Source organism: Anopheles coustani, chromosome 2, assembly GCF_943734705.1.
Source record: "Anopheles coustani chromosome 2, idAnoCousDA_361_x.2, whole genome shotgun sequence".
In the NCBI taxonomy this organism is placed as follows: domain Eukaryota; kingdom Metazoa; phylum Arthropoda; class Insecta; order Diptera; family Culicidae; genus Anopheles; species Anopheles coustani.
Window position 1 is genome coordinate 55397382 of NC_071289.1, and position 22608 is coordinate 55419989.

The 22608-nt window shown below is 42.1% G+C and overlaps 4 protein-coding genes across 4 annotated transcripts; 2 read left to right on the forward strand and 2 right to left on the reverse strand.

The window, feature by feature from the left end:
* Positions 1-4369: 4369 nt before the first annotated feature.
* LOC131264661 (uncharacterized) lies at positions 4370-4837 on the reverse strand. Its single transcript, XM_058266930.1, has 2 exons — positions 4634-4837; positions 4370-4558 (listed from the first exon to the last, which is right to left on the reverse strand). The coding sequence occupies exons 1-2, from the start codon at positions 4835-4837 to the stop codon at positions 4370-4372; spliced, it is 393 nt and encodes a 130-aa protein (XP_058122913.1).
* A 664-nt stretch (positions 4838-5501) lies between these two features.
* On the reverse strand, positions 5502-5955 carry LOC131264662 (uncharacterized). The gene is made up of 2 exons (XM_058266931.1): positions 5764-5955; positions 5502-5681 (listed from the first exon to the last, which is right to left on the reverse strand). Exons 1-2 carry the CDS (start codon positions 5953-5955, stop codon positions 5502-5504), a joined length of 372 nt encoding a protein of 123 aa, XP_058122914.1.
* A 420-nt stretch (positions 5956-6375) lies between these two features.
* LOC131266189 (uncharacterized) lies at positions 6376-6839 on the forward strand. The gene is made up of 2 exons (XM_058268574.1): positions 6376-6585; positions 6672-6839. The coding sequence occupies exons 1-2, from the start codon at positions 6376-6378 to the stop codon at positions 6837-6839; spliced, it is 378 nt and encodes a 125-aa protein (XP_058124557.1).
* Positions 6840-7816: 977 nt separating this feature from the next.
* Positions 7817-8194, forward strand: LOC131264663 (uncharacterized). Its single transcript, XM_058266932.1, has one exon. It carries the CDS (start codon positions 7817-7819, stop codon positions 8192-8194), a length of 378 nt encoding a protein of 125 aa, XP_058122915.1.
* Positions 8195-22608: the final 14414 nt, after the last annotated feature.

Sequence of the window (22608 nt, forward strand, 5' to 3'; positions counted from 1 at the left end):
GAGCATAATTTTTATGGGTTAAAGAGAACAATAAACTGGTCAAAACTATAAAACTATATAATATTTTGCATCGGATCTTTCCTGTAACGAAAGATAAATAGTAACAAATTAGTATTTAACAGCATTAGTCAAAACTAAAATAAACTAGTTTGATTGTTTTTTCCAAGTGTTGATTGTCAAAATAACAATAATATTGTCTATTTTAGTGGTTTAATTCGATCTCTAAGTAATAGTTATAGTGATGAAGAAATTGTAAAAAACAGAATTTTCTAAAGCGAAATGATCATGCCACGCAACTTTGAAATTAGCAATTGCGATGTAAATTTTCAAAACTATTTGCGACCGGGGTTCGAAAACCGCACTGGATAGTTTGTTTACAAGATTGTTATTGCAAATAACAAATATCGAAAATACAAATATCTAAAATATTACCAGAGATTAGCCATGATATCACATAGCCGTGATATCTTACCAACAGCATTGCGACGTGTTTTCACTCTGGAGCAAAATAAATGAAACTTGAGAAGGTTCACTGATATTTTATACTGACATAGCTCAGAAACAAATATAGCAAATAATATTTTTTAACATACATGACAAAAAATGATTACATGATAAATGACAAAATTGTCGGGTGTTCAAAACAGAAGAGTCAACAAGGATTGGTGCAAAAATGAGAATTAAAAACGTTAGGACCAGTGTAGAAGAATCACTTAGAAGCTGTGAATATAATCCATTTTCTCAATCCGCATGAACCAGCAAAAGCAATGTATAACGATTACATATTATTCGTCTAGCTGGGGTTGTTCCAACAACGCCATACTGTGCTCCTGCTGAGGTAGGTTTCCCACACAGCGAAGGTGTTGCTATCGAATGAGATATCATGGGCATAGGCTAATTCCTCGATCCGGAGCTTGTCAAAAGATAAGATACTGATAGGCGAGTAATATACCGCAAATAGACACGCAAACTCGAGCGAAAAACGCTTGCTTACTAAACTAGCTTGAGTGTGAATGTAAGCTTGTTTTCTTTCTTACAAGATGCTTCGAAAGATTCGATCCCGGCGCTGGCCGGGGGAGCGGTTTTTCATAACCCGAAGTTTTTCTCCCTGTGATCCTTATCTCAGGATAGTACACAAATCGAACATCGGTCCAAGGCATTGGGTGTAGGGGTGGTGTGTGACTTTTGTCTTTGCTTCTCGCACTTTTACAGAGGTCTCGCTTTTATCCAGAAAACTTCACGCCCTTAGAAGTAGACTCCTTGTCCTCGTGGAAGGGTAAACGAAGTGGGGAGGCTGTTTCCGCTGGAGTCACGTCATGAGTTTCAACGTGTTTTGACAACTCCAGCCGCGTGGAGGTTGCCTTGGAGGTAGGCTATGGAACGGAAAATGCTCAGCCCGGTGAAACTCTCGATGGGCGAGAAAATCCCACGAGCAAACGAGGGTGGAGACAAGAAGGAAAAATAAAGCCAACAGCAACTCATGCTTATCGGGTAACGATTTCGATCGCTTTTCGATCGCCGGGCGCTATTTATCACACCACGAGCGGCAATAAATCATAGACAGTATCTGCCGTGTTGCACTCTGCGGATACCCACTGGCGGCGGGATAGGGGACAAATCTCCCGGACATATCTCCAACGCGTGCGCCAGTCCTCCTCCCTTCGCGAATCTCACACACGACAGTGACAACGACAAAATGGTCTACCAATAAGCCCGTTCCGTGATGCCGGTTTTACGACACGAATCGAACAAACGAACGAAACGAGCGAACCGGCACGCCAGAAGGAGCCAGCATTGACAAATCAACCCCAAACAGGGTGGGAGGGTTGCGTTGGAAGCCAACGGTCGGGCGCAGTCTTTCCGGTTCCTTCCGCTCCCAAAACGGGAGTCTTGGCCCTTCTCTCCTACATCGGTGCTTTCTGTGGGAGTGGCGTATGGAATGCGATCTTGATCGAGCAGCCACGAGTTGCAGTCTGCGGCGTTCGGGCGTCGATTCGCGAGCGGTGACTAATTTATGCACGCCTAGTCACGCCAGTGTAGGAGCCGCCTCACCTTAGCCGCTCGATTCGCTCGACTTTGGGCAGGGCAGGGGGCAGTGCGATATAATTGTGGTGCAAGCAGCGGGAGGCATCTGTTATCTAAATTTTCGTTTGTTCCTATCTTTATTTGCTAATTTGTTTTTCCATTTTTGGCTGGAATAAAGCAGGGTAAATGGAATAAAGGAAAGCATAAAATAAAACAAGCTGAAACGAATTGAAAAAAGATAACATTTTGTATGTAAAAAGAAGTAGTACCGCAGATGAAAGTAGGCACAATGACCACCAATGAAGTCATGAACAATAAACATATTGGGAAGAGGAAAAGACATCGTAAAACGTCGTTATATGCAAAATAAAGTAGTGAAAAGGTAAAAATTGTATTGGTATTTAAATTTATTTAAAATAAAAGAACATGAAGAACGACATGTTCCGATGAAATAAAATCTAGTTATTGAAAATTAATTTAATCGGTATAACACTCTCTACATATATTTTGCATAATGTTATATACATGAAGCACTGCTCGTCCAAAGGAGCATCGAAAAAAATATCCAATTCTGACCCTTTGCTTGTATCACTCACTTCGCCCACTCTTACTCCTTCTACTTTCCTTTGAGCCCTAAGTTCTGCAAGACAAGAATCAAAAACTCTGGTTCGGGAGCTGCACCCGGCCGTTGCTACACTTTTTACGCCATCGTGTGGTCGAACGACACATGTTTTAATAAATACCAGCACCGGATCGCCTTTAATGTACACTGGCTCATTTATATTTATTACTTTTATAATTAAAAACAATCACTACCTCCCTGCGCCCTCCGTGTCTGCGGTCAACTGAAGCATTCACGGAATTGGCGACCGGTTTCGGGCTCGGGATTGTTTTGATTTTGTCGCACCGCTGTTAAGACGGCAGCACTTTTCCCGCTCGCTGTAACGGTGGTCGGCAAGATGTTGAATTCCCGTGGGCGTGCAGGGCGTGTTTTGTGTACTCGAGTAAACCAATCCGCTCTTGATGTCCCGTTTTGCTTGGCTTGTTCGGTATCAGCTTTCTCGAGTCGATCGTTTAAACTAACTAAATTTGTTAGCTTTGAAACAGTCGTACCTAGCAATGATTTCGCAAGATTCAAAAATAATGTTTTCAGGTAGTATAACATAATTGAATATCTTCTTATTTTTTAAATATTTAAGGCAACACAAAGTTCCTTCAACTTTACATCCATACTTCACATTTTCGAATGACAATTGCCAGCGTCATGCGCTCGCGGTGGCGGCACCGGAGGGCTGGCGTAATTTACGGCACAGCAGCTCTAATAATGTTTCGTACGAACGCCAACCGAAAACGGCTCTATCGCGCCGGCCGTCATCACCGTCGTGAGTGAACGCATTTGTGAAATTGGCGGTCGTGTCCGCACGAGCGGACATAAATTCCCACTGCCTATCGCCTGCAGGATTTAGCATAGAACAGAGCCCTGCACCGTCACTGGAGGTCCTTACGGTCCACCTCGCTCAAGGGTGGCTCACGATCGTTGGCCACACGGTTAGGAAACGTTCGCTTCGATTCGATTCGTTTTCGATTCCGTGGGTCCTTGGGTTGAGTGCTGAATTATGCACCACCGATTGGCATAAGGAAAAGTGATCACTTGCAGGCAGCGCACAAATGTATGAAGCAAGGTGGCGCAGCGAAACCGGGGTATCTTCGAGGGCAGGAAATCAATCTTCTCAAATGACTCCTTCATTGGCACCATTCACCTGTCACTCGCGGAGCAGAACCGGATGGTAGCGGAGAGCTTGAGCGATTGGCAAATCGAAAGGCCAAATGGTTTATGGATGCGAAGCCCGGCGGCCACCGCACAGTTAGCGGCAGGATTGGTGCCCCTCTTTAGGACGCATGTGTGCTATTTGAATGCTAATATAATTGCTATTGTGTCAGAGACATTGTAGCAATCTTGTAGAATTCTGGGCTAATTAAAGAAAAACAATCGCTCTTAAAAGGTATCCAAAGGGTATATATTATTCGAAAAGAATGGGCTAGAGTTTATAGGTGTTGCTAACATATTCTTTATTTATTTAAGAATTCATAAATTAGTAATTGAAATTGTTTGAAGAGGACGATAATCTCGCTATGTGCAATTTTACACAGCACATCTTACAAAAGAACACTTCTTCACTTCACACTTTTTCACTTTGAACAAAACAAAGCTTAACATTTTTCTTTTATTTTTTCATCTCATCATCAAGATCATCATTATTTTTTTATCTTTTGTTGATATCTATAAATCTGATAATGTAATACATGTAAATGAAACCGAGAAAAATAATTTGGAATATTGTCTTTATTTCTTACAGAACATCCTTACATTAGCAGAATTAAGGAATTGCGTGGATACCGGCGAGGCAGTGACCAGTAGAATGATGGAAGTGCTCGTACCAATCGTACCGGATGCGATCGAGCCCGTGATGCCGCCCAAATCCATTCCTTGGTCCGTCTCGATCGAAATGAAAGCAATCGCTTTCGCTGCCGGCTACAGCGAAATGTTCAGAAGTGTAAATATATGCGGCAAGTAAAAAATAAGTGGAATGGAAAAGCAGCTACTCACGTTGTTGAACGCCACAGCTTGTGGTGATGGCATTGAAGCGAAAATCTTCTGAAAGAAACACTCCTGCAGCGTCACATCGTACGTTCCGAACTGCACAACCTGATCCGGGTCGCCGCCGACGTAGCTAGCACTCGTCGACCGAAGTCCGGTGTACAGCAGCAGCACGCACGCCCCCAAAAATACACTGTACGCAGGAATCGTCATCGCTTGGGATTCGGGGTTGCGAAGAATATGCAAATCGAAACCGGAAGAAGTAGCTCCTCTCGCTGGTGCACCGGCGTCGCGATCGCTTTCGATCACAGATTGAGCCCAGTCGGTGCGTCCAGCACTGGTTTTATAGCACTGTATGACATTCACGGGAATATGGAGTTTTTGTACACCCTTTTGACTTAACTCATTCAATGTGAAATTGGTGGCATGAAAGCGGAAATATTTTGAGGCCAATCGTGAAGGTTTGATGACAGAGATTATCTTGAGTTTTAATACTTTCGAAGTGGACATGGTTCGACAAATTTTATAAAAAAACAGGTACACAAAACGTTTAACGCTTTCACTTAGGCTTAACGTTAAAATTAAAACCCCCTTTAATTCTATATATCAATGCTATTGCTTAGTGTGTATTACAATGCCTATATTTGTGTCTATTTTATAAAAATGTTGCAAATCTTCTTTTAAAATAAAATTCAAATAAATATTCATTCATGAGCCTTAATGTGTCATGAAGCTCAATAGGACACAAAACATGAATTTTAAAATGTTTGAACCACACAGATTTGTTGAATTTGTTGAATATGATAAGAAAGTCAAACAAAAGCTCAAGTTGAATGTGTATTCTAATATGATCTTTTATTTCTCTGTTACACACATTTCACTTTGCGCAGAACATTGTTACCCGAATGTTGCTCTTGAATAACGATCTCCTTCCTGGCTCGGTCAGTGTAATGACAATGTTCGGTTTTTTGATAGCTCCGGAAGTGATTTCGGCAGTTACGCCACCATTCAGCCCTGGTTTCAATGTTTCCACTTTGACGTAGTTGATGTTGGTTGGCTTCATTGGGATAGAATAGAGAGATTTGATTAATTTTCTGTAAAAAGGTTTACCTACAAATGTGTGAAGAAAAGTTGTTTACCGAAATGAAGGAAACAGCCGATGGACTTTTGTTAAACTCGTAGATGGTCTTGTCGAAGCACTGAAGCAGGGCAGCATCGGCAGTTCCAAACTCTACTACCGCAGGATTTGTGGTCGTCGGCAGAGTGGCGTCGACGCAACACAGGACGAGTGCCAGCAAGCAGACCGTTCCGATAAGCTTCGAGGAATGCATTTTATCGCTTGACGTTTTCTCTTCCACCTGAGCACCGTTTTGACTGGAACTTTCCCCCGACAGGGTAGGATCTTTTATAGAATTTTCCCAAACGGTCCGGTTTTAGCATGGGGAATTTTGAACCGCGATCATTTCTGTTTTGGACTTTTTTGTAGAGTGTTCAGAACTTTCATCTGGTTGCACCGCGGAAGCGGACAACTTTCTCCGGCCAAAAAGTGCAGCCAAGGGTGAATGCCGAATGAGATAAAAACGAATGAGATGTGCTTGTCCCAAACTGGACATTGCAATGTCGGCGCAAATTGAGGTTATGGACCTCGGTTTCTTTTCCAAATTTGGCTGTAGTACAAACGGGAAGAGTTTATAAAAGCCTGTGAAACTGTACGGCAGCTGCCAGATACGAAACCAACATCATCGAAGAGAATGCATCGAACGTGCGTAGCTGTACTTTTGCTGGGACTTTTCCTGTTCGCTACCATCGTGCGAGGAAGTTCCTACAGCAATGGTGTATCGACATCCAAGCAAAGCTATTTCTTCGGTGCCAAAGATGTGACGGATATTCTATGCTTTTCCAAGACGCTAGTGAAGGGCTCAAACTTGCCACAGGATGTCTCCTTCACAAACCCTACAGCGGTAAGTATCTCAATTTGTTTGGAAAGTTTGATTGAGCAATTGCTTCATTACACTCTTTTTATTAATTTCTTGTATAACCGTTCCAGGGTAAGAATATAAAATTCGTTACTTTCGCCGCCGATCGATACTCTTCAAAAGGATTTACAGCGGACATCTCTTCTGGAGCCGTCGGAACGACGTCCATCACCATTCGATTAAACGGGAAGTCTATTTTACCGTACGCTATCGAAGCAAAGTTCTACTGTGTAAAGTAATAGAGTGAAATAAATCAAAATATTACGTTTTAGTTAGTATGTTAATCAAAATGGCGTTTTGAAATATACTTATCTGTATATTTTTATTTTGTCTTACCGCAATCATAAAAAGAAAGAAATTTATTGAATTTTTAAATAACACTAACTATAATATATTCAACGGATTCAATTAAGCATATTATTGATACAACTCAGGTATTTCATTTCAGATACATATTTATCGGAAGTAAATAGTACACTCATGCACCCATACAGCATTTTTATATATTTTTTTAAAACCTCTTTAAACGGCTATATTTTTACTATAATTAGAAAAGGATGGTAATTTTAAAATGTTTCGTTCAGTAATCCTTCCGTTACGTTTTTGTTTAATGGATGACAACATCTGGTAAATATGTTAAATTTTTATTAATTCATCTTCGAATTAAATTGTCTATTTTGCATGTTTTGTGTTAAGCAAAATGTCATCGCATTTATATCTCGTTGAAAATCAGAAAACATTTTTAAGCTGTTAAGATGTAGTTGATAATGGTAGAGGATAGTGTGATGTTTCTGAAACTGAACAACCAAATTGACGGATATGCATATTTTCTATTCAGTTATTTAAAAAAAACGGAGAAAGATATTTAAACAAACAAGCAAAATAGCCACAATGCAATGCATTTAAGAATTGTGAAACTTGCGGGTATCAGAGTTCCGTGTGGATAATCTCTTTCATGAATGGCTGTAACTGCAATTGCCAAATATAAAGCTGAATGTTAAAAAAGTAACTTAATTATGCAGCACGAGACGCATTGACATTCGACATAACAGCAAAAAAATATTGACGAAACTACAAAGGAGGTCACTGCCGATGGGAATTTTGCCATCGGCTGTATTTAAACGCCGGCACTGCTCGGTCCGCGTCTCAGTCCAAATAGTCACGTTGAGCTTGGCAAGGATTGTGGTGTAAATTCAGCAGAAATTCCCAGGAAAGGATGTCACACGCACGCGGGACACTGTTCGCACTCGTTGCGCTCTCCACGGCGATGGTTTGCCTCGGAGATTCGAGGGCACTGTCGTCGGTGGTTTCGCAGGAGCAGAGCTACTTCTTCGGGACGAAACCAGCGAACAATCTCCTGTGCTACACGAAGACCATCTCAAAGACGTCGGCACTGCCCGCCACCGTGACCTACACGAACGGGAACACGAAGAACATCAACTTCGTCACGATGAACGCGGACAAGTACTCTCCGTTGGGGTACACGGTGGATTTGACGAGTGGACAGCTTGGGACGACTGCGATTAGCTATAAGCTGAATGGACCCTCGATACTTCCGTATGCGATTATCGTCAATATGTACTGTGATCCTTAAATAATAATCGAATAAAGCTTTTAATTCTATTCCAATCAAACATCTTTCGGCAACAGTTTTACTTCTAATTTCCACGCTTTTTCAGTGATCCGAAATTTCATTGTATTATAATTGTTTGTGGTTTATATTTTATTTAGTTTATTATGAAAATGGTTGAGGTGGCAAAAAACTTTCAGTACGAAATGAAAAAAAAAATAAATAAAAAAATTAATTAGTTAACGATTCTTGAGATGTGCTTTCAGGATACGTGCGAGGAAGGTTTCGCGTTTTATACAATAGATGGCGTTAGTGGATGATCCGAAACGAAGCTCCTCGAGGACATTTGGAAAAGCTTTTTGCCCAGGAAGGATATTAAAAATGAGTCTCGTGCTTGATAACATGGAAAAATTACTTATTTACACGTCCTCGACAAGTATATATAGTTGAATGCATTATACTAGTTTAACCATAAACTCGCATGTTTAAAAAACATTCTTAAATTCATTTCCTCATTGTAGTTTTCGTACTTCGTTAACTTGTTTAACGCATTTTTTTTCAATTTAATTTATCTTCCACCGAGAAAGTTTTTTTTATTTACGAAGCGCGTCATTGATTCCATCCCTATTGAACGCTTTCAAAATGCAATCAAAGTTATTATACAAGACAAGTGAAATTTGAACGGCGCAATTGTGCATTGTTGCATCCTCTCCGCCATAGTTCCGGAAGCATGACCTAAATACTTCAATCCAAATCCGTCGGTCCATTTGCATGTGTCTACTACAATGAATATAAATGCACGCCAGAGATGAGAAAGAAAAAATGCAATTCGCGAAAGTACAGCGAAAAAAAAAATAAACATCCAGTCCACATGGGCCGGTGCACTTTCGATGCATCGTATCCGAATGCACATGCAGCGGGGAAAAGCCGTCCCTTCTTCACGATTCCACTCTTCCATCGCAAACAGCATCCTGTTCCGAGCAATGTGGTGAGCTGCTGCTGCTGCTGCTGTTTGAAGTGTTAGTTTGTTTGCCTTTTTTTGCCTCATCACCCCCATCTCGGGATACCCTCGGGTGTCCGTGCTTCGGATTTGCCGAAGGATTTGCCACCGCCCGGTTTAATTTGTTGTTCTTCTTGTCCGTGCGGTCCTTTTCGGGGTGCATTTCAATAATCGGTAGGCAGCTGTTGCGTCGGCACCGGCTCCTATGATTGCCGGTGGGATCTGCCCACACGAGCAGAACGCATACTTTCGGTCGACTCGCGACAACTTCGTCGCCGAACTCCATCGAGCCGGGGGGGTTGCACTGTGTGCAAGTTTGCATTCGCTGCATTCGCAATGCATTTTGGACATAAATTCTACCAAGCCCGCTCGCTCGGTCTCGATCGAAATGCAACGGATTGCCTCCATCTGCTGTGCGTTGTCTCCGACATTTCAACCATCGTGGTTGCGGGACTAGGTACGAGGAACAGCGAAAAAAGGAGTAAGCCCCCGGAGCAAAAATACCAAACAGAAGCAGAGTGCATAAAAGAATCAGCTGAAATGTGGCCGCATCAGATTCACTGACTTCCTGCCCGCCTTCCGCAGGACTCTATTGGCTTCTCTGTTCCGTTTCCTGCCCGAGCGGAAAGCGCGTTCGGGGTAGCGCGGGTCAGGGGAGGGGTTGGGAAAGACGACGGCTCGGAGTGTAAATCGCGATCGAATCGCGCGGATTGAAATGAAATTGGGACGATGCATAAAATTGCCGGTGGTTGTGGCCTGCCTCTCCGAATTCGTCCCTTCGTCTCGCTCGTCCGCCCAATCCCATGCATTTTAGACTCATGAAAGGATAAATGAAAATGAAAATCCTTCACAATCCATTTTTTTATTTGCCATTGTTTTCGCTTATTTTTTTTTTTTCAAATTCGGCGACCAATTCCGGTGCGTCGCCCGGTTGGATTTGCCAGGTCGTTGGCCCGGTTTGCTCTGGGGGATGCATCCGCTGGAAAAGGAAGCGCTGGATCAGAAATATGACGTGCGAACACGTCGGTAATCGATGCCGTTCGTTCGGCGTGCATTTTGTGCATTTCGTTTGCATCCGTTTGGCCTCGATCCGCCCCTACTCGTCCCCGCCCCTACTCGTCCACGGCCAGCGCAGAAAACCAGGGTTGAATATATTTTTTTCGACGACCGCCGGTGATTCGTGTGTTTGTGGATCGAGTTAGAATGTATCGGGATTTGCAGTTGAGTTTCCATTTGCTTTTTTGCCGCTGAACAAATGTTTTAAGTGAGAGACGGTCGGATGAGCTTTAGCGTTTTATGTTTTCAATCGGCATGAATACCTTTTAATTTTTAATAGTTCCATTATTGATAATGGATGGAGTTGGGAATACTTTAACAATTGAAACAATTGGAGTGCCCATACATCGCTGAATTTATTTTGTTTTAATGAATGAACTCGCTTTTTATGTTCGGGGTAAAACACAGAGATAACTCTAATGGTTTCTCTATTAGGGACTTGGATTTGTTTTTGTGTATACTTTTAGAAATACAAATACATACGACAATCACTTTACTGGGCCAGATTGAGTATTCACAAACCTATGTTGGGATAAGAGGTGGGGCTCATCATCCGTTATGTATGTTTTGAAAAATCTTCCTTTGATAACAAGTGTGTTGCAAATCAACTTCATACTTTTTCCGATTATTCTTTTATTTATTTTAGTCTCTATTTGAGTATCGATCTGTTACCTAATTTCCAATGCAGTAGTTGTAGTAGTAGTAGTAGTAGTAGTAGTAGTAGTAGTAGTAGTAATAGTAGTAGTTGTAGTAGTAGTAGTAGCGATTTGTTGTTCAAAAGGTAAGAAAGTGTGTAATAATTTACAAATAATTTGGTAGAACTAATTTGGGTATTACTATAGTACTGGTATCAATATAAGGATGGTTGTAGGAAAGAAGGAAATAAAGGGAACTTTTGAAATAGCCACAGCTTTCAATCCACTTTCCAATACTCAAACTAGGTAATAGAAAATAAATCTTGAAATAGCAAATGAAGCATACACGTTCTTGGTTTGATCATTGAAGTTTAAGAATTTGGAAACAATAAATTGATATCCGGGGGTCCGCGACAGCCGAGCGGTAGCGCCGGTTAGAAAATCGGCCCATGAGCGCCGGGGCTCACCACCTCGACGGCGTGGGTTCGAATCCCAACCGAGACCGGACCCTTCCCTGTACGAGAGGACTGACTATCCACGTACAACAGGGAAACAAGTCTTGTAAGCCCTTACCGGGGCAGGCATGACCAACAAGGTCGTTACGCCAAGAAGAAGAAATTGATATCAAACTATCAGGTTTAAAATTAAAATAAAGTTAAACAAGACCAAGAGCTTAGGGACTTATTTTTAGGTAAACTCTTTCGATATAAATATAACTACAACAAGTTTGCTATTTTCGCTATATCGCTTAAAATTCCTGATTCGCTGTTTTCGGAAAGTGAAAGTGAAACAAGCAACTACTTTACTTGACTAACACATAGCAACATTATAGTTCACTCAATGAGGCGTCGATGAGAGGGAACAGGAATTTCATCTTTGTGCGTATTATTGAATAAACGGAAGAAATATTTAAGGCCACGATATTTGAGTGTTTCAATTTGCTTTAAATTCTTTCACCGACCTTAACGCTACTGAACTAGTGCGCCACATTTAACGTTCCGGACGAATCCTTGTTTTTCCGGTAATCGTTTTTCCTATGCATTTCTCATCAGCATTTAGCTTTATTTATTTACAAATCAGCTCAAACATCGCACACCTCTGTGTTAAATCTTTACAGTCTTTTCCGTTCGCCTGTCACGTTCGGTGTTTACGTCCCTCGCATGCAGCAAAGCGTTGAAGCGATAATCCTTTAATTAAAAATCAAAACAAACACGGAGCGAGTGAAAAGTGGAAGAAGCAATGCAATCATCGCGTCTGCAGCGGAAGCCCGGTCCTCCTTGCACCCTTCTAGCACTCCTTCCCATTGCATCCAGTGCGGCAGTAAGTTAGTCAGTCAGTCAGTCAGTCAAGTCGGAAAGCGAAGATGTTCCCAGCGACGACCGGCGGAAACCTTTTTCGTTGTTCCTTCGGTCGAAGACGGTTGCCGGTGTTTTCGCTCAGGCCCGTCATCAGGCAGTCGTCGGCGTGCGAAAAACGTGCGATTGCCGGTACGTCCGTGTATCCGTCTGCACCTCTGCTGCCCACTTCCGAGTGCCGGGTCGCAGGACCTTCCCCGGATTTTTGGCGAGCCGCGCTGTTGGGCAGAATGAGGAACAGAAGAAGAAAACAAAACTTCGCATTCTCACCGACAGTACTCCCGACGCGCGAGGAAACATCACCTCGTGAATACATAATGAATGAAGATCAAGGTTAAACCTCCAACCGACCATTAATTGCTTCTCGCCCTTGCTCGGGTACCACACGCCTTCGCCTACGTCAGCATTGGCCCAGTCATGCTCCGTTTCTCGGGCACCGTCTGGCATCACCGTCTGGACGTCTTGGTCGCCGTCGTCGTCGTCCTGTCCGGCACCTCCGCCGAACGCGCGTAATTTCTACAACGTAAATGAAACAATGACCTACATTAAGTCGACCGCGTGCTCGGGAGGATTGGAGCACTCTTGCGGAAGGTTGAGATGCGAAGCGAGATAGTCAATAAAAAGGAGGCGAGAATTAGACACAAGGAAGCGAAACATGAGAGTTGTTCGAGGTTTTTCATCATTTCATAGACCGCAGCTCGTCCGAGAAGCAGGAATGGGCAGCAGTCAATAAGTGGTCCTGGGATGGGTTCGTTTATTGCGAAAAAGCGAGGAAGCATACTTCTTCTTAACATTGTCAGGATCCGTTCCGTCAAGTCGTACTTTCCGAAGGTCCTGGAACGGAAACTAGTCCCTTAACGTAACGAAGGCGAACGAGCTTCGAAACCCGAAAGGGAAGGTCACCAGAGTTGGCGTTATTTTTTTTATTTGATTTTTTTAATGTTACCTTCACCAACTTCGGCCCCAAAGGCTGTAAAGGCTCCCTCCCTCCCGAGGCGGTGTGGGATCACTTGAGCAGCGCGTAAGAAATTCTCATTATGTACTTTTTAATGCCGCAGCTGCGGTAATGGAAATAAAGTTTTTCCCATCGCCCATTCACGAGGACCCGGACACCATTTATCCCCCGGTCCATTTCCATTGGCCTCTTCCTTTGCCCGCGATGGGGCTACAGACGGTACCCGGAGTCGTGAGCCTCGGCCTTTATCGCCGTAACAATGTCCTTCGCCTGGCCCATTCTTGTGTGTAGCGTCTTCAGGAATTCCTCACCGTGAGAAAAAAAGAGCCGCAAGTCGTGGACGTTGAAGACACCAGCTTTCACTCTCATTTGCCGTTAGGGCGTATTGGTTGGGAAAATTCATTCCGTTCGCAATGGACACCGGTCCACCGAACCCGCAACCATCCGCCCGGGCGCTTCCGGTGGACTGATTTTAATCTTTTCGCGATTTTCTCCAGACTTTACGCGATTTATTTTCCTCCTTTTCATCGTTCGGCCTTTCGCAGCGGGAATGAAAATCGATAGCTCAATTAAATTTTAAAGTCACCATAGTACATGCAGAAGATCTGTTAAATCAAACCGATATTTCAATCGTTCAAACATTGAAAAAACTTTCTTTGGTATGCTTAGGTATGTGCTAATATGAAAGTTAAAATTTAAAAAATTAATTAAAATATTGTAATAAAGTTATATTACATTATTTATATTAAAGGTATTGTTCAATTTATTTTACAGGACACTTAAAAAAACATCAAGGCTTCTTTACAGAAATTATCTCGTTTAGCGATACCCAAACACAAGATACAGCATTTACTCCACTTGAGGTTGGTTCAGGTGTTTACAGGCAAGAAAGTTTACCAAAACTTTAACTGTGTTAAAGAAAAATGAAAACATAAACGGTTTCTTCTTTCCACAGCGCTATCGGTCGAAACTTGGGCAAGTGGCCTCCGCCTCTGGGTTCGATGTCGGAAGGCACTCGGAATGGCACAAATTTATACTTCGAAAAAACCCTCTCCCCTCCCCAGCAGATGCCGTCAGCAGAGCGACAAAGCCATTTGTCGTGCGAAGAAGCTCCCACGAAAGCCGGTCCCATTCGGTCATGCCGTCCGGGAACGGCTTTTGCCCAGTGCGTCCTTAAAAGCCCTGGACCGGGAAGTTTGGAGTGAAGAAAAACACTTTAGCACCGTACCACCGGCAGCACCACCGGAAACTGTATTTTCCTCCGGAAACTAACTTTTTGACGTCTAAATGCGTTGTGTCTTGTCGCCTTTTTGTGATCGCATTTGGAAAAAGGCATAGAGTGAAAGTGTCAGATGAACAAGGCTGCAGAAGGCACTCTTTCGTCTGTTTCGCCCCTACCAAATGTGTGTGAATTCTTTCGAATTTAATCGGCCTACTATACGTTCTTTGAGTATGTTTGGTTGCGTCGTACGTGAGGTTTGATTTCTGCTTCAACTTTTAGCATTCATTTGAGAATCAAAATAGTTTCTTTCACCGAAAATTGTGCGAAAATTATGTTATTGGGAGCTCCAACAGTTTAATTAGCAAGTCCAACAAATTTCTCAACGATTTGTGGTAAATTCAAGTAATTTTTTACATGGAAGACAGCGTGGCCCCCAACAGCAATTCTGGGGGCAATAATTTAACTACGCTTATTGATTCTTCTCTCGTTTTGACGATTAAAAATTGACTTTTAGCGATGCAAAAAATTGATTGATCTGAAGTTTTTAACTTAAAGAAACTTTTCTATGTTTCGTGCTAATCGGAAACATGCTTTCAACTGCAACAAGAGTAGCAAAAGGTAGGTTAGTTAAGGTGATTGGTTGCTCGTCTTTGACAGACTGGATTCTTTCATGTTGCTTCCACCATCGAATGACACCAGCCAACCAAGTTATGGTGAAGAACCAAAACATCCGTGATGGCCTCAGGCACACAATTTCAACACCCGTCTTATGGTTGCGTGTAAGGCGAAGAACGGATGGTGTTTGAATACCATCAGCGAGACGGCATCGACGAGCCTACGAGCATAGCCGAAGAAAGCAGAAGCACCACGGAAGCTGACTAGAAGTCACTACGTCAAGTGTCAAGATCGACACATACGCAACGGCGGATGCTTTCCAACACATTGAAATCCGACCTCTGATCGATGTGTACTGTGAAGGTGGTATTTTGGCATTTCTACTGGTTTACTCCACTTCGACTTTATTTTGAGGCTCTTTCGAGATGAGTAAGCGTGTGATTTCCATGGTTTGGTCGCAAAAAGGATGTTCAGTTTCAGCGAATCCCTGCTCTGTGCGTGAGTTTCATGACTAATCGGTACATTATACTGCGTGCAACAGATCTGAAATAGAACCATTGCATAATCCTTTATAATAAATATACTAGTTTTGAATTTTTAGAGCTATTACATAAGGCATTTTTTGCAATGTACAAAGTTTTTTGGTGGTGAGATTTTCTAGTAAGTGTCAGTTTAAATTTCTACCGGTTGAAATAGGATGAATTATTCATGGAATTAATTTAGTAGGGATAGTGCGATATTGAAATATGCAGAATGCAATAATTGGGCTGTTTTTTATGCATTTTTGGCTATTTTCCTTAAATCTACGAATTTATGACACTGATTGATCGTCATAGAATATACATATGAAAAGATAAAAATGTGATGGTATTGTAGCTTTGGTAACTTTGCCTTTCAAATAGAGGAGTGTACCATTTCCATCAATTTGATCAACCTCTTCACTTGGTTTGGAGCACTTCAGCATGCCCTAATCCTTGACAAGATGGGGACGAGATTTGAATGTCACGAATTAGCCGGTGTAATCCTTTGACATGAGCATGCACCGGTGACGGGGTTGAACAAAACGGGGGCGATACTGATAGGGATGGTACATCGTCGCGTACGTGCCTTTTTCCAGACGACGACGGAGCATATGCGAACCTGTGTCGAGAGGTTTCTCCTCCGGTACAAAGCCGGCGTGAAGTGTTTTCGCGAAACCGTACGGTGCAAAAATCCTTCAAAAAGCCAAGCCATCTTAAGCGGACGACATGGGGACCTTCAAAGAAAGGGGGTTGCAAACTATCGAAATATCCTTGGACAAGTCAACCCCACCACGGCCAAGGTATACACTTTCTAAGTGGTTTCTGCTTCGGGTAGATTTTGGATTCAAGGTTTTATGCTTTTCAAGAGGCCTTTCTAGGGGCCCCAAAATCTCTTTTCCTCCTCCAAGCAACTCTTGAATGCAAATGCAGGCAGCGCAGCAAGCATGCAGTGGCGGAGAGAAAAAAGGAACCCACCCTCCTGAACCCTTATCCTTCGCATGGGCTCGGAGCATGTGACAACAAGCCGGCTTTCGGATTACTTGAAAACGTCTGAGTCCAGCATTTGTGTGCCGCCGGCGTCGGAGGCTCTCCCGCTGCCTCCTTAGAGAGCGTCAAAAGGGTTCCGTTTTCCCGGTTTCACCCTGCGTTGGGGGTTGGGTCGGAAAATGTCTGACTTGACGGAAACCGGGCGGCACTTGATGATATGGATCGGACCGTTGTTTTTGCCGTAGCACTCCCAGCGACGTGATGACGAGGTTCGCCTTGGGGCAAGGGTGCAAAGACCACTCCGGCTCGAGATATGTAGGCTCAAGAAAGCGTTCCCGTACTTCAAAAGCAACAAAAAAGCAACAGAAGTGCAGTGAGCTAGAAGAAAAAAAATGCATACATACACACACACGAGCGCCGCGCCATGAAAGCGCATACTTGGAATGGCTTTCAAAATGCTGTCTCCACTTTTTCGTCGCTAGACGTAAAAGAATGCAATACACGGTGGGGGTGGCAATTGAAGTTGCCCCGTTGGGAGGAAGAATTCAGCCGAGTAAAAGCATAAAAACAAAACGATATCTCCCCTTCTCGACAGGCTTCGAGACTAAAAAAAGTGTATTTGGCGTGTTCATGACTTTGATTATAATCTTGTCCTCGCCTGCCGGGGGTGCGAAGGACTTTCTGACGGTGTCCTGCGGGGAAAAAGCGTTGGATTGCAATGGACACATTTTCAAGAGGCGGATGATTTTTCCTACTTCTTTGACTGCTGTGGGAGGCGAGTGTGTTTGCAGTTTTTTTAAATACCTTTTTGTGTTCCATATGGGGTTTTTCGGTGTGCTGGTTTCACTTCATAAAAAGTGCATGTTATGATAATTATATGATGCAGTAAAAAGTAAAAAAATAAGAACATAAAATAACACATTTTTTATGCAATAAAAAGTGTTACATGAAGAAACGGGTGTGAATTACTTACATATCCAAGTTTTGGTAATGATAAAGTTTACATTGGAAAGAAACATAAAAGTTTTTAGGACTGTGTTATTTGAAAGTGTTGGCATTAGAAGAAAATATGTATTAGAATAAGAGAGTGGAGTAGAACTGTGAAAAACCAACAGTGTTTTACTATGTACAATAGATATAAGATACAAATCTGTCTGGGGCTTGAAATGAAAGGAACTGCAATTACCACACAACCAGAAAATAATTAATCTAAAGTGAAATATTGCACGGCGTATGTTTCTATAGTGTCGACTATTGAAACGGTTCTCTAACTTATGCGGAGACCTAGAATGGAGCGAACAAGTGCGTGCTTTTCAGATAGGCAAACAAAAAGAGTAAAACATGCTAACGAAATAGCAAAAAAAAACCACTGAACAAACAAAAGCAGTCCGAAGTAACGCTAAAACAAACCGGGACGTATCATATTTTGTAAGATACCTATTTCACACTCTTATGATGCGCTTGGACGGTGGTGAATTGTGTGATACAAAAAAGGGATGTGAGAGTTGGTTTCTCATAGAAAATAGAAACATGCTCTTAGCAAGGTGACGGCGTCCTTTTGAGTGATAAATTTCAATGCCAAGTAATTTGTAGCTTGAATACAATGTAAACATGAAAAGCGTTTTCCCTTTCAGTGTTTTCATTCTCCGTACGTTTGTTTGGCGAGGCAGTGATGCAGGATGCTATTCATTTCTTTCATATTCATTTCATATTCTCAAGACATGGATAAAAAGCGTCCTGTTGAGGCAGCGGCGTGGCCGGGTAGGCTTTTCTTTTCACGGGAACATATTCCCTAGCGCTAGAGTTGGCTGAAGTATTTCATAACGCGAAACTACTTGCACACAAAGCGATGACTTCAGAATAAACAACCTGTCTACGTTTGAATGTTGCACGAGGAGAAGAAAAGGACAGTGAAATGTAGTCCTCGCTATGACAAAATAATCAACCAAACATGTTCCATCTACTAATTAGAATTCTTTACAAGAAATAAAAAAATTGCAATACATGCAGCAACGTTTTTAAAAAAATCATTCCAAGTACTATCGCGTCAAAAGTAGTCCATACGGTAACGATGCACATCCGTTCACATGTTAAATGCGGCTGTCAATGCACACCTAGCGTCTGCAGAATTATGAAAATACAGTAAGGTCAAGAATTAACTGAGTTGTTGAGCATGCAAAAAAATGAAAGAAAAGTTGAGCATGTTTGAAAAAGAAGGTACCTCAAAGAATCCGTGAATTGTAAGGTAAGAATGGAACTTTATTCAGTTGCATATCGCATACGTTGTAACGAATAAGATTTTTGGGTCGTGTTTAGAATGAATTCAGCTTGTTTAGTTCTGTTATTGTAGCAAAAAGTACTATGACTTAGGTCGAATGAGTGAAGATTAGTAAGGTTAATGAATGCAGCCTTTTTCCTATGGATTATGGGGCCCTCTCATTCCGTGAATTTTGCAGTTTTTGTTGGAAAAGGCACTTAAATTAACAAATTAGTTGTATGTTTCACTTTTGGCTCTAAATCGCGCTTCATTTGATTATTCATTTGCATACATCCTTTACAGGCAGATTTTGAAATCTACCAATGACTATTTATTTGTCATAAATAGATGTCAGCAAACGAGAAAATTTGTTTTTGAAATCCATTTACTCTAATATAAATTTAATAGCTTCCTACGAATATTCTGAAATATGATAAACCGCTGAAAACATTTATATTCATTTATTTGTTGCTCCTCGAAGTGGCCGAGCATACCGGAGGAAGAAGTAAACACGGTAAAAGGAAAGCAATCGAAAAAAAAGTATAATAAAAGCGGGAAACACTTTTCCAAGTGAAATGTAGTTCACTGCTTCTATTGTATCCCTTTCGTACTGCGCGGTGTGGAGCGAAACCTTTTTAGAGGAAAATTGTTTCAAAGAACGATGAAAAACAAATTTACCGAAATACACTGGCTGCAAAGGCTTGGCCACCGTTGTCGGGACGTTCGGTTTGTTGGTTGAAAATCAGGACAAGGCAGATGCGAAAGGTTCACCAGGGGGTTCGTAAGCAATAAATTAAATTTTCGTTTAAGTTTCCCGCCCATAGCCCACCTGGAAGGGCTGGAGAGGCGATTCAATCATCTGAACACTCAACTGTGAAGATGCTTGTCTTGTTCGGCCAATAAAACCGCAGTAATCTTGTACAAACGCGTGAATGCCGTAGTGTGTACAGAAATTTCATTGCGATTTATCGAAGTTTGTAGAATGAAAAATTGGTACGATTGTGGTTTTCTGTTCAAAAGGGATTAGTCGCTTGCAAGGGAGAAGAAGGAGACGCATATTTTTTGTATCAATATAAATTGACGTGGGGTGGAGCTGTGGTGGATGGGTGTGCGCATTACGACAATTTCTTACAAATCAATTTCTCACTGCATTCCGGCAGGGGTGGAGTTGGATTCCGTGTGGTCTACAGGTGCGGTTCTGAATACAAACAAAAGAAACAACATCCGAAGCGAGTAGACTGAAATGATCGATTTAGCTTAGTGATGGGGTAAGGTTGAAAGGTTTATTTTAAAATAATACAAATACAAGTAAATTTACTTAAATAAAGCAAAATTTCCCAGTTGCAAAGTTTACGAGTAAATGCACCATTTTTCGGGAAAGTTTTTCAGTTTCAAGGGTTTGTCTAGTAAGATTCTACATAACGCCGTGGAACGTGGAATTTGCCTTATTTACAGGAAATTATCAGTACTTCAAAAATGATTAACAATATCAAACCAAATTTCTTATGAACAATCGGTTTTCCATTTTTAAGGATGACCATCTTTAGGTATGGCTGTCATAATAAACTGTTTCCTTATTTAGTAAGCGAATAATCAGTCGCTTTGAAACAGGGCCCTCAGCCCTATCTTGACAAGAATTCGAACCCTTGAACTGCTGTTTAAGATTTTGAACTGCTGTTTAAGATCTGTGTACTATCTAACGTCATGGCGCCCGGTTTCTCGTGCGAAATGGACATCGAAATGGATAATAAAAATAATTTTCTATTTTTCATTATTAAGCAATCCTTTGTAACAAGTCTCTACTAGATTTTTTTTTATTTATGCATAATTTTTAGAGTGGCATGTTAAGAAATCTATGAAGTAGTAATAATATTTCTGTATTTACGCCATTTCCTCTTTTGCTAACTTAATAAGAATACCGCAGAATGGTAAGATGTAACATCATATGTGATTCCACCATTTCCACCTTACACTTCTTATTTCCTCTCCTCGTTGGGCGTGGAAACTTTCGGAAGGTAAACGGCTGCTGCTTATTGCTCTTCAGGCTCCGTCAGGGGACTTGCGCAATATTTTGAACTTCAAGTGACGTTAGGGAAACTGCCAATCGCATACGAATTTTTCCGATTGCTCACATCCCCCAATGCGTTTATGCCTGGCGTCATATCATCATATGCGATCACATTTTGTTTCGTATGGGGTTTTCAAATAAAAATACACGTAGATTGATTCGTCAACATACCATGATGTAGGCGCATGCGTTTTTGAAGATTTTTTATTCTTCCCCAGCTTTCCGGCATGTAAGGAGTTATCGAACGAATGTTGTCATACGTGCTGAACTCTCTGTATCGCAGCTAGGAAGCGGAGCAAAAGAATGCCCACCAGGACGGATCCAGTTTGAACACGCTCCATCTCACATGGGTGTGGGCAGGGTGGAAATTGCTGGGAAGGGGGTGTGTTTTCGTGAAAATGCCTAATGCGATTCGTGAATCGGCCGACGCTACGGTTTACACGGCACATGGTGAGGAAAAACGGACGCGGTGAACCGAACCGCCGATGTGAAGTGTCATCTTCGACGTGCAAAATCTCGCGTGTACGTGTGTGTGTGTGTGTGTGTGTGTGTGTGTGTGTGTGTGTGTGTATGGAAGAAATTGCATAACGGTTTGCCAGCATCGTCAGTCGTTGGCAAATTGCCGACTGGAACTCACCCCATTTGTAATCCCATTTATGCTACCGCACGACGTTTTGCGCCCGGCCTGTATTTCACCCCATTACAATTTACCTTCGTGCAGAACGTTTTTTTTCTTTCTTTCTTTTTACTCGCATCATTGGGTATTTTCCTTCGGATCACCGCATCCACCCTCCCCCTTGCCGCCCGGCCACGACCATCTGGAATCGTGATTTTGGCGAACAAGTTCGGATGGAAAAGGGTGGAAAAAAGTACACCCTTACCTTCCCGTCAGCAAATTTTTTGTGCGATTTCGCGAGTTTTGCGTCCACATTGTCGAAGGATTTTCTTTACATTCCGGCTCACGCTGTATTGAAGTCGCTGAGCCAGCATTAATAGGGGGGCCAGGGTGGGATTTTTTCTAATTTTACGAGTGAAAGTGCACCCAAAATCTTCCAACCTATGAACAAACGTGGTCCCCGCGGGTGTAGGTGGGAATGTCTTGCGAATTATGAGCAACCGAGAGATGGAAATTATTTCACGTTTATTATTTTACCCGTCTTTTTTTAATCCGATTTGTTCATACGGTTGAACATACGGTTCAAAAAACAGAAAATGAAGAAAAAAATATCAAAGATGAAAAAAATCCTGGCATGGCATGGCATGTACGATCCGGAGGATACTTGAGGCGTGTGCAGAATCATCATTTTATCCTGAGAGAACCGAGTCGAAGGGTTACCATTGGATCGTATCGTGGCGAAAAAAAGCAAAAAGTACTATTTTCACACACAAAGCTGGTGAACACGAAAGAAAAAAAAATTCAGTCTGGCAGCAAAATCAGGACTGGTATGTGTGGGAGGAAAATCAATGCTACGGATGAATAGTTCTTTCATGCATGTTCCACCATTTTTTTCGCGTATGGCTGCGAGCGCATCGGGAACGGAGGGCGTGTTTGAGGGAGGAAAGTGCAAATATGATTTTTGCGCCTAACGATGCGCTGCGATTGGTGGAATGAAATTGATGATTCTAAACAGGAAGAGTTGTTGAACTTAATTTTATCTCATTTGCTGGAGGGAAAAGATTGTTAGCTAGTGGCAAGATTCCATGAAGTAAGAAAACGTAATAAATGTTGAAAATAAAAGTTAAACTCTGTATTTTGATGCACTACCA